The sequence below is a fragment of the Neofelis nebulosa genome, chromosome 2 (assembly GCF_028018385.1).
Source record: "Neofelis nebulosa isolate mNeoNeb1 chromosome 2, mNeoNeb1.pri, whole genome shotgun sequence".
NCBI lineage: Eukaryota > Metazoa > Chordata > Mammalia > Carnivora > Felidae > Neofelis > Neofelis nebulosa.
In genome coordinates this window covers 194,375,192-194,388,529 of record NC_080783.1, presented here as the reverse complement: position 1 = coordinate 194,388,529, position 13,338 = coordinate 194,375,192, and the positions used below count along the sequence as shown (strand labels likewise).

At 58.7% G+C, this 13,338-nt stretch overlaps 1 protein-coding gene across 4 annotated transcripts in view; it reads right to left on the bottom strand.

Annotated features, from left to right (window-relative positions):
- The window catches only part of STK40 (serine/threonine kinase 40), a 40,654-nt gene that overhangs the window by 4,668 nt on the left and 22,648 nt on the right, over window positions 1–13,338 (bottom strand). For all 4 annotated transcript variants that reach the window (XM_058718057.1, XM_058718055.1, XM_058718056.1 and 1 more), the window contains exons 4-7: window positions 12,895–13,038; window positions 10,242–10,469; window positions 9,312–9,364; window positions 3,836–3,951 (exon numbers count right to left, since the gene is read on the bottom strand). In XM_058718057.1, coding sequence (XP_058574040.1) covers window positions 3,836–3,951; window positions 9,312–9,364; window positions 10,242–10,469; window positions 12,895–13,038 — 541 coding nt within the window. The remainder of the gene's footprint in view (window positions 1–3,835; window positions 3,952–9,311; window positions 9,365–10,241; window positions 10,470–12,894; window positions 13,039–13,338) is intronic.

Sequence of the window (13,338 nt, the reverse complement as noted above, 5' to 3'; positions counted from 1 at the left end):
GGGGAAGAGCTAAGTGCTGGGATTCCCTCAGCCTACCAGCCACCTGCCTGAAATCCCACCCATGGGACCCCTCTACCTTGTCACTCTCTCCCTCTACCTCCATGCAGGCTGATGCCCCACCTTGGAGCGACTCCCAGAAGACAAGGGATTACATTGGGCCTTGCGAAGGCCACCCACCTGCACACCGGCCCTGCTCTGCCAGGCTGCGAGCTCCTGGGGGCTGGGCCTGGGTCTGTGGCCCCAGCACCCAGCAAAGCAGCTCGCAGAGCAGGTGGCCAGTAGTGTGTGTAGAACAAAGAGCTACCCGGTTCGGGACCAGTTAGCCATCCCACCCCAATCACTATCCCCTCACCCCAAAGCACTTAGCCCAATCTGTAAGGATCCCCTCCCTCGTCTTCCCCACTAGAAGGAGGTAAGTTCTCAGATGCAGGCGCCTCTCTGCTTGGCTCACCGCTGAGCCCCGGTGCCTAGCACGGACCCAAATATTTTGCTAAAGGAATGAATATCTAGTTAACTCTCTGTGCTAGTTTCCGTCCCTGCAAAATAGAAGGGAGCAGACATTTAACTGAGCAACCACGTTGTAACAGCATTGGAAGAGACACTTTTATTTCATTATGTCTCCATCAAACTCCATGAATTAGATATTGTCTCTATTTTTCCAGAACGAGGCACGGGAATGTCACTTGTCCAAGGCCACACGACCGGCCACAGAAGCCCTGCTACTGCCTCTTTCGGGGCAAGCCATCCACGCACCCACCTGTACTTAAGCTCCTCCCGTGCCAGTCACTGCCTGACCTGTTCCCGCAAACAAAACAGAACCGAGGCCTTTCAAAGTTCCCCGCCCGCCTGGTCCTTGGACAGCATTCTGCCTGGCACAGCAGCTGACTCGGCGGCAGCCCAGACCCCAGAATGTGACTCAGCCCCCCAAGGGCATGGAAGAAATGCTGCCAGGCGCCTCAGTGTCACCTCCTGGGTACCAGGCAGCGCCTGGACATCTAGGATCCCTGGATGGTCCTGAAGTTGCCTGGGTGGCCACAGACACCTTTGGGATGGGAGATACTGGCTCTGAAGGTCTCTCCAGGCCCGCTGAGGGTCAAGCGGCTTAACCAATGGGCGTCTATGGCACCTGTGCACACAAGTGTTGTTCCACGGGCCTCCTTCATCTAGTCTGTTCCTTTGTCTGCAAAATGGGACAGGAAGCCGGCCTCACAGGGCCACATGGGGAGTGAGCGTCTCTTTGCCCTGGCTGGTGCGGCAGGCAGTTTTGTGGGGATGAGCCTCTGCCACGCTTTCTCCAAGGCTGTGTCACCCCGGCCCTGCCAAAGAGCAGCCTGGGTGACCTTGTGCGGTTGACCCCACGGTCAACTCAAGGGCAGCCCCTTTCTGGACCCTGCTCCACCATGTGGGGTCACCAACAGAGTCCGTCTGTGCTACTACTCTTAGTATGGCTCCAAAAAAGGCACCGGCTTGTCCTGCAGCAGCCGCAGGTGGCTCCTGCCGGGACGCCCATGAAAGAATCGGGGGCCAAGGATGCAGGGGCACCGCGGCTGGGGCAGTGTGGGCTCCCTCAGCCTGAGCCCCAGGACGTCTGCCCGGACCTGGATGGGGGATGGAAGGCCCCCTCCAGCAGACAAGCTCTCCCGGGAGCCCTGCCTGGGCAGGCAACCTTTCCCTGAGCTTCGCTTTTGAGGGAACGCTGAACTTCCAGCCTTCCTTTTGTAATGATAATTGCAGCCAATGTTTATTAGCCAGACGGCAGGTTAAAGGCCTGATTTGATCCCACAGGACCTTATGAAGTAGGGGCTATTGCCATCCCTGGTTTATAGACAGATGTGCAGTTGGGGCCCAGAGAAGTCAGTAACTTTTCCAACATCACGCAGCTATTAACCAGACTATAAACTCTACGCTGGCAAGGTCATGTGTGCCCTTTCACAGCTCCAGGCCCGATGCCTGAGGCTACGTTCCGCACACAGAAGAAGAGAAGTGGCCGACCTTGACCTCGGCACTGAGCCCAGAGGGCAGGACATGTAAGTAACTAATCTTTCTGCTCCATCCTCTTAACCACACGGGGAGGGGAGGCGGCAATGCGTTCTGCTTTTAACCCACGAGGAGAAGGGGGCTGAAGGCCGGGTCTCTGGTCTCTGGTCCAGGGCTCTCTCTGAACCACTGGGCTCCTGTTTTATCCTCCAAGACTGGCATGAATCCGGAAGGGCCAGAGACAGGCCACCGGCAGCTACAGGCAGTATCTGCACACGCTAGCCTGGCATCGCTGAGCAGGCCTGACCAAGGGCCTCTTGCCCCTTCTGGGGGCCCCTTCTGCCCCCAGCCCACACAGTCACAGGCCCCACGTCACAGGCCCGGTTCATCATCCTGGCTCTGCCACCCACAGGGATGAGCTGGGGAGTCTCGTGGAGGGCGTCCGGGCTGGGCTGGTCCCCAGGGAGTTGGGGTGCACCTGTGGTGCCTGGATCCCTCTAGCAGGGCCACAGTGACTCCAACCCAAAGCCCGAGGTCCTGGAGAGTGGCAGCGCTGCCCAGGAGAGGCCTGGCATTGCAGCAGAGGCCTCAGCTGGGGGAGGCCTCCAAGGTGTTGCAAATGCTCTGGCGGGTTACGGCAGCCTGCTCCCCGCAAGGATGTGATGGCCTGGGAAGGGGCAGCTCTGTCACCACGAGGAGGGGTACGTGCGTGCGTGCCGGGCATGACGGCCCCGGTGGCAACCTCGGAAGCTCCGTGTGGAATGGATGGGAACTGAGGTGGAGCCCTTGGTTCCCTAAGGTTCAGAGACGCGATGTGGCAAAGGACGCAGGGGAAAGGAAAGAAAGCCCAGTCGGACATGGGCTTGGGCAGGAGGCGGCCCCGGGCTGGAGCCTCAGTTCTCCCGTTTACCATTAGCTCTGATTTTGGGCAAGAGATTTGATCTCTCCTAGCCTTTGCTCATCTGTAAAAAAAGGACTTGGAATATTTTCCTCACGGGGTAGCTGTGTGGCTCTAAACAGATAATGTGTGTCGTGTGCTCAGCATAGCGCCTAGCGCTTAGCAATACGATCAGGAGGCAGTCAGTACACAGCTGGCTTTTTCATTTTGTGTGTTATCTGTCTCAGCCCCATCAGAAAGTCAGCTCACCATCCATGGCAGCAGGGATGTCTGTCTGCCTGTTCAGTGTTGTATCTGAAGTGTCTAGAACAGGGCCTTCTACGGGGTAGGCCCTTGGTAAATACGGGCGGAAGGAAGGAAGGAAGGAAGGAAGGAAGGAACAAATGAAGAGCCAACCCAACTAAGGCAGGGACAGAACAAAGGGAAAGATGTCTTTGAAATGCAAACTCACGGTGGCACAGGGTAAAGACCTGCTCAATGGCTGCCTTTTACACTTGAAATAGGGGATGATGTTCTCGCTCAGGCCCTGCTAGTCTGCCCCACCCCCCCTCCCTCTCGGAGCAGCAGCCACACGGCCCTCCAGCTTTGCTCTGTGCTCCTCTGCCCAGTCACACCCCCTCGAGTGCTTCTGTATCCTTCCAATCACAGCTCCAATGTCACTTCCTCAGGAAAGTCCTTCAAGTACCCATTGTTCACACTCACAGAAATATGTTTCATTCCTTCCAAGCACTGATCTCAGAGAATAATTAACCAGGCACCGGTGTGAGGGTCACCATCTTCCTCTCCCATAAGGCCCCAAGTTTTGCACACAGGGGGACAGTACTGGTCTGGACCACCACCGAAGCCCCGGCACACCTAGCGCAGGCCTGCCCACAGACCCGCCCGGCTGAAGGAACCAACTGCTGCACACCCTGGCTGGGTGGGGGCCTCGGGGCCCGCTGCCTGGCACACCGCACGTACCGCTGAGCACATCTGGGCTGATGTAGGCGGGGCTCCCCCGCTGGTCCTTCAGCAGGTCCCCCTCGCTCACAAGATGCTTCCCGAGGCAGAAGTTGGTGATGGTTATCCGATGCGTCCTGGGAGAGAGGGGCAGAGAATGAACAAACCTCCGTGTCTGTACCCGCGGGCGCCCGGCTGCCCCACCTCTCATCCGGGGAACAAAGGAATCACACCCACATCATCTTCTGCTCCCCTGGCCCCCACCGCCTTCCTACGGCTGTGTGAGCGGTGCCATCGGGGGTGCTGACACCAGCCAGCTGCCCTTGGTTGTCACCACCTGAGCTGTCCCCTGGACATCTGAGGTCAGAGGAATGAGTTGCTCTGACCAGGTGAGTGCTCCAGAAGTACTCCCGGGAACCACTGTCCTGGCTGAGCCTGGGGGCTACAGTTTAGGACTCGGAACAATTTCAGAGATTTCTCAAAACAACCTCACGTGACATCTGGTTTGGAATGACCAGAGGTTTAGTTCAGCTCCCTCATTTATACACAAAGGAAAGTAAGTCCAGCAGGGCTCTGGAATCCACCCACGGTGCCGGCTTTGTTCCCTTTTGCTGGTCCCTTTGGTCATCACCCTTGTCATTGTCAATCAGCATCACAGGCAGTACTAAAACTAATGCTTGTGGAGTACTCAGCAGGTGCAGGCCCTGGCTTGCGTGTCTGCTGTGGACTGTTTGCAGTCACCCCTCATAAAAGCCTACGAGGGAGACTTTCTCTCTGTCCCATTTTCACAGATGATGCAGTTCAGGCACAGAGTAATAAAGGGGCTGGCCCAGGGTCACACGGCTAGAGAGCAGGATCCAAGCCTTGGTCTGTCTGGCTCCAGAGCCTGTACTCTGGACTGACACCAGTTGGTACCCATGTGTCCCTGACCTGTGCCCTGCCCCTGAATTTCCCTTCAGTTCCATCAAAGCTAACTCACCCCTTGTCTTGTGCCTCAGACCCTCCTCTGACCTAGAAGACCACAGAACCCCCTATCTGGGAATCATGAGTGAGAGGAGCTTAGGGCTCTGATCCTTTCATGAAGCTCGCAATGTGCACAGAAGCAAGTGGCCCAGGGAGGACGCCTTACTCCACACCTTGGCTGTGGGGGTGGGGGTGGGGGTGGGCAGGTAGGCAGGGGAGGGCCAGTGACGCAGGGTGCCTCGCCCCCCACAGAGGGCTCCATGTTGGTGGCTAGGCGGAGAAGCTGGAGGATGGCAGGAAGGGCAGCCCCCAGGGGTCCTCAGGCTGCCAGATGAGTCTCAAGGGTGAAGAGTGGGTCGGCTCAGAGGTATTGGCTGTGCGGGCCCGAGAACGGAATTCCCCGGGAGCTGTGACCAAGAGGCTGTGCGGGCCCTTCAGCTATCTCGGGGAATTCTGCTGGCAAAGGGCTTGGTACAAAACAAAGGTTAGTCTGTCCTCTGCATTCCAAACAGAAACCTCCGACTCTTGCTCTGCATACAAGCCTGCCCTGTCAGATGCCACAGAAATCTGCCTGGTGGCTCCCAGGGGCGGCTAGAGCCTGAGCGTGTGGGCCAAGGGTCTGGCCAAGGACACCACGTCAAGAAGCGGACTGCTCCAGCTCTGGACCGCCCACGTCACTGCCCTGAACGTGGGGCTGCGCTTCGGCAGGGCCCCCACGGAGAGGAAGCACTGCGTTCTTCCCCTCTACTCAGATGGCAGCTGGAAACGCATCCTGCAGGGGATCTCTCAGGCACGAGGCCCTGGGAGGGGACCGCTCAGGGCAGCGTCTGGTGGGCCGGGGAGTTAGATTCCCCAGTTCCAGTCCCAGCTTGGCCTTTTCCTGGCTGTGAGACCTTGGGCACGTTATTTAATCTCTGATGAAGCAAACCTCAGTTTCCTCATCTGTCAAACAGAATATTAGCACCCATTTCCCAGGACCGTGTTAGGATGTGACAAGAAGACAGTCCCAGGGAAAGCATGTGGCCCCGGGCGTGGTGACTAGTATCTGAGTGCTAGCTGCCAGCTCGGATTATCCTTTCCTCCTCAGATGGTGGGCACGCCTGGCAGGGACTGGTCATGGGAGACCCCGGGAAAGACCCCATCTGAGGCGGCAGGTGAGGGGAGCCACACTGTGACCACAGGCCCCGGAGCGCAGTGCAGGCTGTGCTTCCCAGTGACTGTGCCTCAGGCCTTGATGTCCCCTGCGTGGGCCAGGCTGGTGGGGCCTGAGGACACCTTGTGCGGTGGGCAGCAGGGCCGAGCCAGCCTACGCTGCTGAGGGCCTGGAGTCTGTCCCACGGGAAGCCACACGGTCAGCTCCGAGACCTCCCGAAGCTTGGCCATGCTCCCCTGCCCTGCCCCCACCACCCAAGTCGGCGGGAGGCGCCCACATCCCTGGGAGCCCCCAGACCCCCCAGGCTCATCCTGGCAGGAGGGGGCGAGGGCAGCGGGAGTGAAGGGAGGCAGCTCTGCGTCAGCAGGATCTGCTCTGCGTGAGTCACTCTTTAGTTATGACCCTTCGGGCTACCAGTGTTTTTCTCCTTTTCTAGGAACTTGGTGTGCAACTTGCTTACCCAAAAAGAAAGGAGGAAGGAGAGAGAACCCACAGCAGACCTCATATAACCCCAAAAGGGGATTTCAGGTTCCAACCCTTGCCTTCTCTCCAAAGCAGGGTGAACTCGTCACTCCAGCTGCCTTGCAAACACTTCTCCCCGCTTCCTCCCCTGGGAGCGCTCCATTCTGCCAGAGCAGAGGCCTCCAGCTCCCTGGCTCCCTGGCTCCCTGCCCCTGCAGCTGGTGTCAGGGCCAGACCTGACGGGCAGGCGAGGGCTGGAGCTCCTCCAGGTCGGCCTTGGACTTTGCGAGGGTGCACGCGAGAGGGGCGGGCTGTGCCCACAGACATGCACAGGGCAGGCTGTGGCGTCCGGAGTGGGTCCCTCTGCACCAGGTACGCCGCCCCCTCCCGGAGCACCCGTGAGAGGTAAGAGGTGGCCAGAACCTCTGTCCTTCCCAAGACCCAGGAGAAGGGGATCATTAGATTAAAGGCAATGCAGCCAAGACACAGGCTCTGAGCGGGGTACTGGTGCCCCTCAATCCGAGGAAAACACACACCGGCACGCACACACGTGCAGACCAGACAGACAGACAGACAGACAGACACATACGTGGAGGAGCTGCTCTAGCTGTACTGTCGTTATTCAAGAGAGGTGTGGCCTCCCGACTACACTCCCAGAAGCGAGGGGGCCCGGAGAAGTGACGGGGGAAGCAGACCCACCACGGACACACAGAGGCCTGGAGGACTGCTGTGGTTAGCGGCACAGGAGCCCGAGTGCGCCTTCCCACAACCCCCTCAGGATGCTCATTTAGAGCCAGTGCACAGTCGTGTGGAAGGCTGGAGGACGCGGGCTCCACAGCCAGACGTACTTAGGTGGTCCAAAAATGTGCCCTCTCTGGGTGAGCAGTGAGCCTGTGGTCCAGAGTGGGATGGTGACCAGGCCAACACCCCACAGCAGGCCAGGGCCTCGCCGGGCTCGCCACTGGTGCCCCCACCAGCCACCCGACACCCAGCAGGCCTCGTCTCCCGGGGGGGCGGGAGGAGTGAGCCGCAGGCTGTCTAGCACGGGGTGCACTTACGACGGGCCCGGCCCCGTTAGGCAGTTCCACATCTGAGGCCAATCTCTACAGGGAGGTTTGGTCACCTCCACTTTCACAGATGAGGACACGGAAGCTCAGAGAAGCACTTGATCCCACAGCAGCCTCTCAATACACGGACAAATCAGTCAATAACAAATCATCAAATGAATCCCCATGGTCTCCCGGGTAACTAAGAGGGGGCGCTGGGCTCTGAGCCAGGCCTGACCCCTACGTCTGGCTCCTCCACAGCTTCCCCAACTCTCCCACCTGGCCAGGCAAGGGTTCAAGCAGCCCTAGAATTTCAGTTTCCTTCCCTCCTCCCTGTGGAGCATGACAGGGTAAGGTTTTCACTGCTTCACTTTCTCCAGCTGGCAATCTTTACTCATCCCTTCATGAATTGACTCAGACGGCCAGAGTCTCTGCCCGCCCCGCCCCCGCCATGGGCCCCCAGCCAATGCTTTCTGGTCGGCGCCCCATCGCATGGGGACTCTGGAACCGTGTCTGTCCGCAGCATCCTCCCCACGGCATCTCAGGCCGGCACTGCAGGATCTGGTACCCCCACGCCTCCTCCCCAGAGGCCCATCTCCCTGCAGCTTCCCCTGTGACTGCCATGGTCCTGGATGCTTCATGGGGGCAATGGACCCCCGCCTGGGTGGCTGGCCCCGTCACGGAACAAACTGCCACACACACCACTTCTGCCCTGAGACTGATGCCTGCCATCTGCGAGCCCCCCCGAGCCACCACAACACCTGGAGGTGAGAGGGTGACGACGGTGAGATGCCAGCCCAGGCAGGGTAGGGGAGGTGGGAGACCCTCCCAGCCCTACACTTTCCCGGTCATGGTGGTGCCTGCTGGAAGTCCGGAGCCCCTGCAAGGCTGGGGCCCCTCCGCCTGAGGGGGTGACGGCCTGACACAGGGGCTTTGTATGATCTCCCTCTGCCGCTGACTGACCGAGGCTGCTAGGGTGAGCCACCCAGACCCCCTCCAAGGGGGAGCACCCTCTCCCTGCTGCTGGGACTAGTGACTTCTGACCACTGAGCTGCGTTTGTTCCCAGGAAGCTTCCTTAGCCAAAGTAAGCCACCCGGGCCACAGCCCTCATGCCCAGGCTGGCCCCTTGCCTTGATGTGGGACATCTGAGGGGCCCTCTGGTTCTTGAGTTTTCCAGGCTGAAGGCCTGCCGTGACTGTACCACAGCTCCGTGTCTCCCCCCGCCCAATCCCACCCTCTCCCCTGAGCGCACCTCCTAGTAACCCTCGGGAACACACATCTTGGAGTATTTCCTGGGAACCCGACCTGTGACAAGGCCTCATTTTGTTCATCTGTCACTCCTTCAACTCATGTGTCCCTTTTGTATATTTACTGAGCACTCCCAAGGCACAGTGAATGGCCCAAGGAGGACATCTGGAGCCCTTCTCAGAGCTCCCTTTCTGTGGACTTTAAGACTCCCCTTCTTTTTTTTTTCCTCTTAACGTTTATTCGTTTCTGAGAGAGAGCGCATGCACGGGGAAGGGGTAGAGAGAGAGTGGGGTGAAGGATCTGAAGGAGGCTCTGCCCTGACAGCAGTGAGCCTGCAGCGGGCTCAAATTCATACACCGTGAGATATGACCTGAGCTAAAGTCGGATGCTCAACCGACTGAGCCACCCAGGCGTCCCAGACTCCCCTTCTAAGCAAGCACCATATTCCCATGTGGGAAACGGCAGAGGAAGCAGACACTGCACCTCCCGCCCCCTGGGATTCCTGGGGGAAGTGGGCTGTTTTGAGCCAGAAACACGGGGGCACTGTAGGGCACTGGCAAGCTGCAGCGTGTGGCCCGTGCCAACCCCAAGGTTACATCAAGAAAGAAGAAGAGAGAATCTTACCTTTTATTGAGCACCATGTTCCCAAGCTTCAGGTCTCTGTGCACAATGTTTTTCTAGAAAGCAACAGGCATGTGGTTTGTAATGCGAAGGTTAAGGCCATGGTTGGATCCAGCCTCTAAGACGTGGGCTCTCCAGGAGTTGGGGAAGGCAGGAAAAAGCTCTATGATGTGTCTCTTTAGGCTCATGACTTGATTTGTCAGCCACAGGCAGGTGAGGACCATCCTAAGGCTTCAACAACCGTGGGCAGGAATGGGGTGATAGGTGAACCCAGGCAGTCTCTGCCCCACCCGGGGCGGCTCCCCCAGCTCTCTCCCCTCTGGGCAGCAGCCAGTGGGGAAAACTACTCCTCTCTCCGCCTCCAGTAAATAGCCCGCTGGAAAACCAAACCACAGGCGCCTGCGTGGATCTGCGCTATGAGATGAACCCTCCGGTTCTGGCGAGCAAGCAGTGCAGGCTCAGCCTGCAGAAGCTGTGTGCCCGGGACAGGCCAGGCTCTCCTCACCTGGACCTCGGGGTGCCTGACACCCCAACCCTAGGAAAAGCTCAGAGACAGGCTGTGGCTGCCCGAGCGGGACCTCACAGTTGCCGCCTTCGCCGGGAGACCACAGGGCCGCCTCTCGGCGGCCGGGGAGTTGCTATGATGTGCTCCACCAGGCTGCCCGGGCAGCACGTCCCCAGGAACACGGGCTGAGGCCTGCAGCCCTGTGCCCCACTGGGCGCACAGGTCATCCGGCTGCTTTCTGCCTGGATGTTCTGGAAAGCGCACCCGGCCGGGAGGGAGGGGCGGCGGGGGGGACCAGAGCTGCTTTCGCTGAGCAGCAGCAACAAGGGTGGCCTTCTGCGGCAGGGGGACCTGGAGGCCTCTCGGTCACTGGGGCCCAGGACGCGCCGGGCAGAGGAGGAGGGACAGGCAGCGGGGCAGGTTGTCACCTGGTGCAGGGCCTCCACTACGCGCACCACATCGTAGAAGATGACCACAGTCTCCCGCTCGCTGAGCCTCTTCTCCTTGATGACGTAGTGCTGCAGGTTGATCAGGTCGGCGGTCTTGTCGCTGAGGTCATGCGCACAGAGGCAGTCGAGGACGAGGCAGATGCGCTTCTTCATCTTCTTAACCATCCGGCTGGATTCTGTGTCCTCAACGATTTCACAGGTGCGGTCCTGGGGGGGCAAGGGGGCAGACCTGCGGGCTTGGCTGCAGGCCAGCAGGTTCAGGGCCAGGGGTTTGGGACTCTCCTCTGGAGCCAGATACACACACGAGAGCCTAGAACAGGCTGCACGTGTGGGGTGGTGGAGGCCCGAGGCCTGGGTGGCCTGGACCAGCAGACCGTTCGGTAATGCCCAGCTTCCTGTGTGCCAGGGCCAAGCCCAGCCAGGGGCTGGGGTGAAAGCGGCTCAGGCTCAGGTTTCATGCTCTGATGTCAAAGCAAAGGGTCTGGATCGGGGCTGGGAATGTAATGCTAAAGGGAGCTCTGAGCCCAGGGTCCAGGCAGCAAACCCAGGGCCCTGGCACTCCTCCTTCCATGGCATATCCAGGGATTCCAGCCACGACCAAGGTCCGAGGCGGTGGAAGTCAGGTGTTCTGGACACCTGTCAGTTCCAAGACAACTGCTTTCACATGGAAGCGGGACTCCTGGGCAGCCAGGTAACAGTGGGTAAGGTTGGGCTCAGGCCCCAGCTCCCCCTTGTCCCAGCTGTGGGACATGGGGCAGTACACCTCACTTTTCCGTCTCTGGCGCCTCATCTGTCAAAGGGACCTAGCACCCTGCCCTCACAGGTTGTGGAGAGAGGAAGACAACCCATGCCTGCTATCAGGAAGTGGGTTCTGTAACCAACATGTGATAGCAAGTTCTGGGCCCATTTTCCTTGCTGAAAAGGTGCCTCTTTTTCTTTTTTCTTAAGATTTTATTTTTTATTATTTTCTAAAAAATCTTTAATGTTTATTTTCTTCTGAGAGAGAGAGAGACAGAGACAGAACATGAGAAGGGGGGAGGGGTAGAGAGAGAAGGAGCCACAGAATCCAAAGCAGGTTCCAGGCTCTGAGCTGTCAGCACAGAGCCTGACACAGGGCTCGAACCCACAAAATTGCAAGATCATGACCTGAGCTGAAGTCTGATGCCCAACTGACTGAGCCACCCAGGCGCCCCTTAAGATGTTATTTTAAGTAATCTCTACACCCAGCATGGGGCGTGAACTTACAACCCCGAAATCAAGAGTTACATGCTCTACCAACTGAGCCAGCCAGGCACCCAACCTGAAAAGGTATTTAGTAAGACAGAAAACACGGGGACTTTCACTCTGTCAGCTTGGGGAGGCCCTCAGTGTCATCCCCAGCAGACTGACGCTTGCCTCCGGGGAACCCCTGGGGACTGAATATCCACATTTCTCCTTCCGAGCGGATCACACCTCTTGTTCACTTTTCCCCAGAGGCCCAGCAGTGTCTGGCACACAGATGACTCCAGAAATGGTTCTAATCACGCAGGTTCTATTATTCAAGATGACATAAAGCAGAGCCAAGCTTTGGAAGCTATCAGAGATGAAACACTAAAGAAACACAATCCCGCTCAGTTGGGTTTCATGCTCAAGGGAAGCACTCTGATTTTTCAGAGTTGTCTCTAATTGCGCATCCAATAATAAACACCTTAGTGTGTTTATGTATGGGAGTGGGGGGGGGGCATTTCCCCTTTATTTTATCCAGGAAATCAAGCTGACAAGAAGATACCAATGCTGAGCATGTACAGGGACAGCTCGGGCTGCACACACTCCCATTCACCTTCCCGACCTTACAAGGCGAGCGTCCATCGCTGCCTCCATCCTACAGATGAGGAAGGTGAGCTGTAGGTGGAAGTGACCTGCCTGAGGTCACGCAGCCGGCATTCAGGGCTGCCGGATCCAAAACCTCTGCGGCTCCCTGCCACCACACGGCCTGTTGAGGGCCAGGTGCCTCTAGCAAGAGTGGCCCTGGCCAGCGCGTCTAGCTGAGGGCTCTTCAGAAGCTGTGTGTGGGGCCTGGGCAGGAGGCCTCCTGGGCACCCTGAACCGGGCCTTCCTCATTTCCGGAGACACGATTTCGGTTCTGCCCCGAGGATGGCTCCTTTCAGGGCACAAGGACGAATTAGTACCTTCCCTGAGGGACCTGGCACATCTGAGCGCGAGGGCACAGGGACACTCGCTGAACTAACTGGAACGCCTGGGCAGCAAAAAAGGACCGTCGGCACCAGAAACAACTGGTTTCACCGCCCTCCCGCCCTGGCCTGGCCAGCTCTCCACACGACACACCCGGGAAGAGCCCGTGGGTCTGTAACGGACTCCGTGCTTTCCTCCCTTTTGGGAACAGCGGGTCTCCTTGGAAAGAACTGTGCACTCCTGCGAGGCTGTGGCCATCGTGGCCTGGACGCCCCAGCTAACGTGGCCGCAGCCTGGCCTCCCGCCCGCCCCACCCGGGAAGTCCTGGTGCACCCGGCTGGCAGGGCTCCCAGGAGGCTGCGCGGGCGAGCTGCTCTAGCCACACAGGCGGCCCCCGCAGGCCGGCCGGGGAGGGGGTCGGGGGGAAGGGTGGGGACAGGCAGCCCCCTCTGCCACTCACCTGGAAGAGCCCGTGGTGGTGAACCACACCATCCTGCGTGTGGAGGAGGGAAAGCAGAGAGTACTCGGTGTGTAACAGCATCTTGCCTTGCCTCTCCTCTTGGCTTTCTATTCCTTGGTCCCCCCTCTCCTCAAGGGTAAGGATCTTTAGGAAGGCACACACACAAAAAGACCAAAAAGCCAAAAAAGACCTTACTTTACAAAGCCGAGTGACAACGGGAGGAGCAGGGGGGCTCACGTTCCGCCGTGCAACACCGCACACGCGCACTCACACGTGCACATACGATGTGCAAGGTCTTCCGTAGTGTGACGGCAGTGTGATTCCTGCTCTGGTGGAGCCCTTTGAATCGGGCCCGCTCAGAGCGAGACTGCGTGAACCCGACTGCCTCCCGGGAAGAAGCAGCTTGTTCGCAAGCGGTGTGGCTGTGAAGGTGGAGGAGGGGGG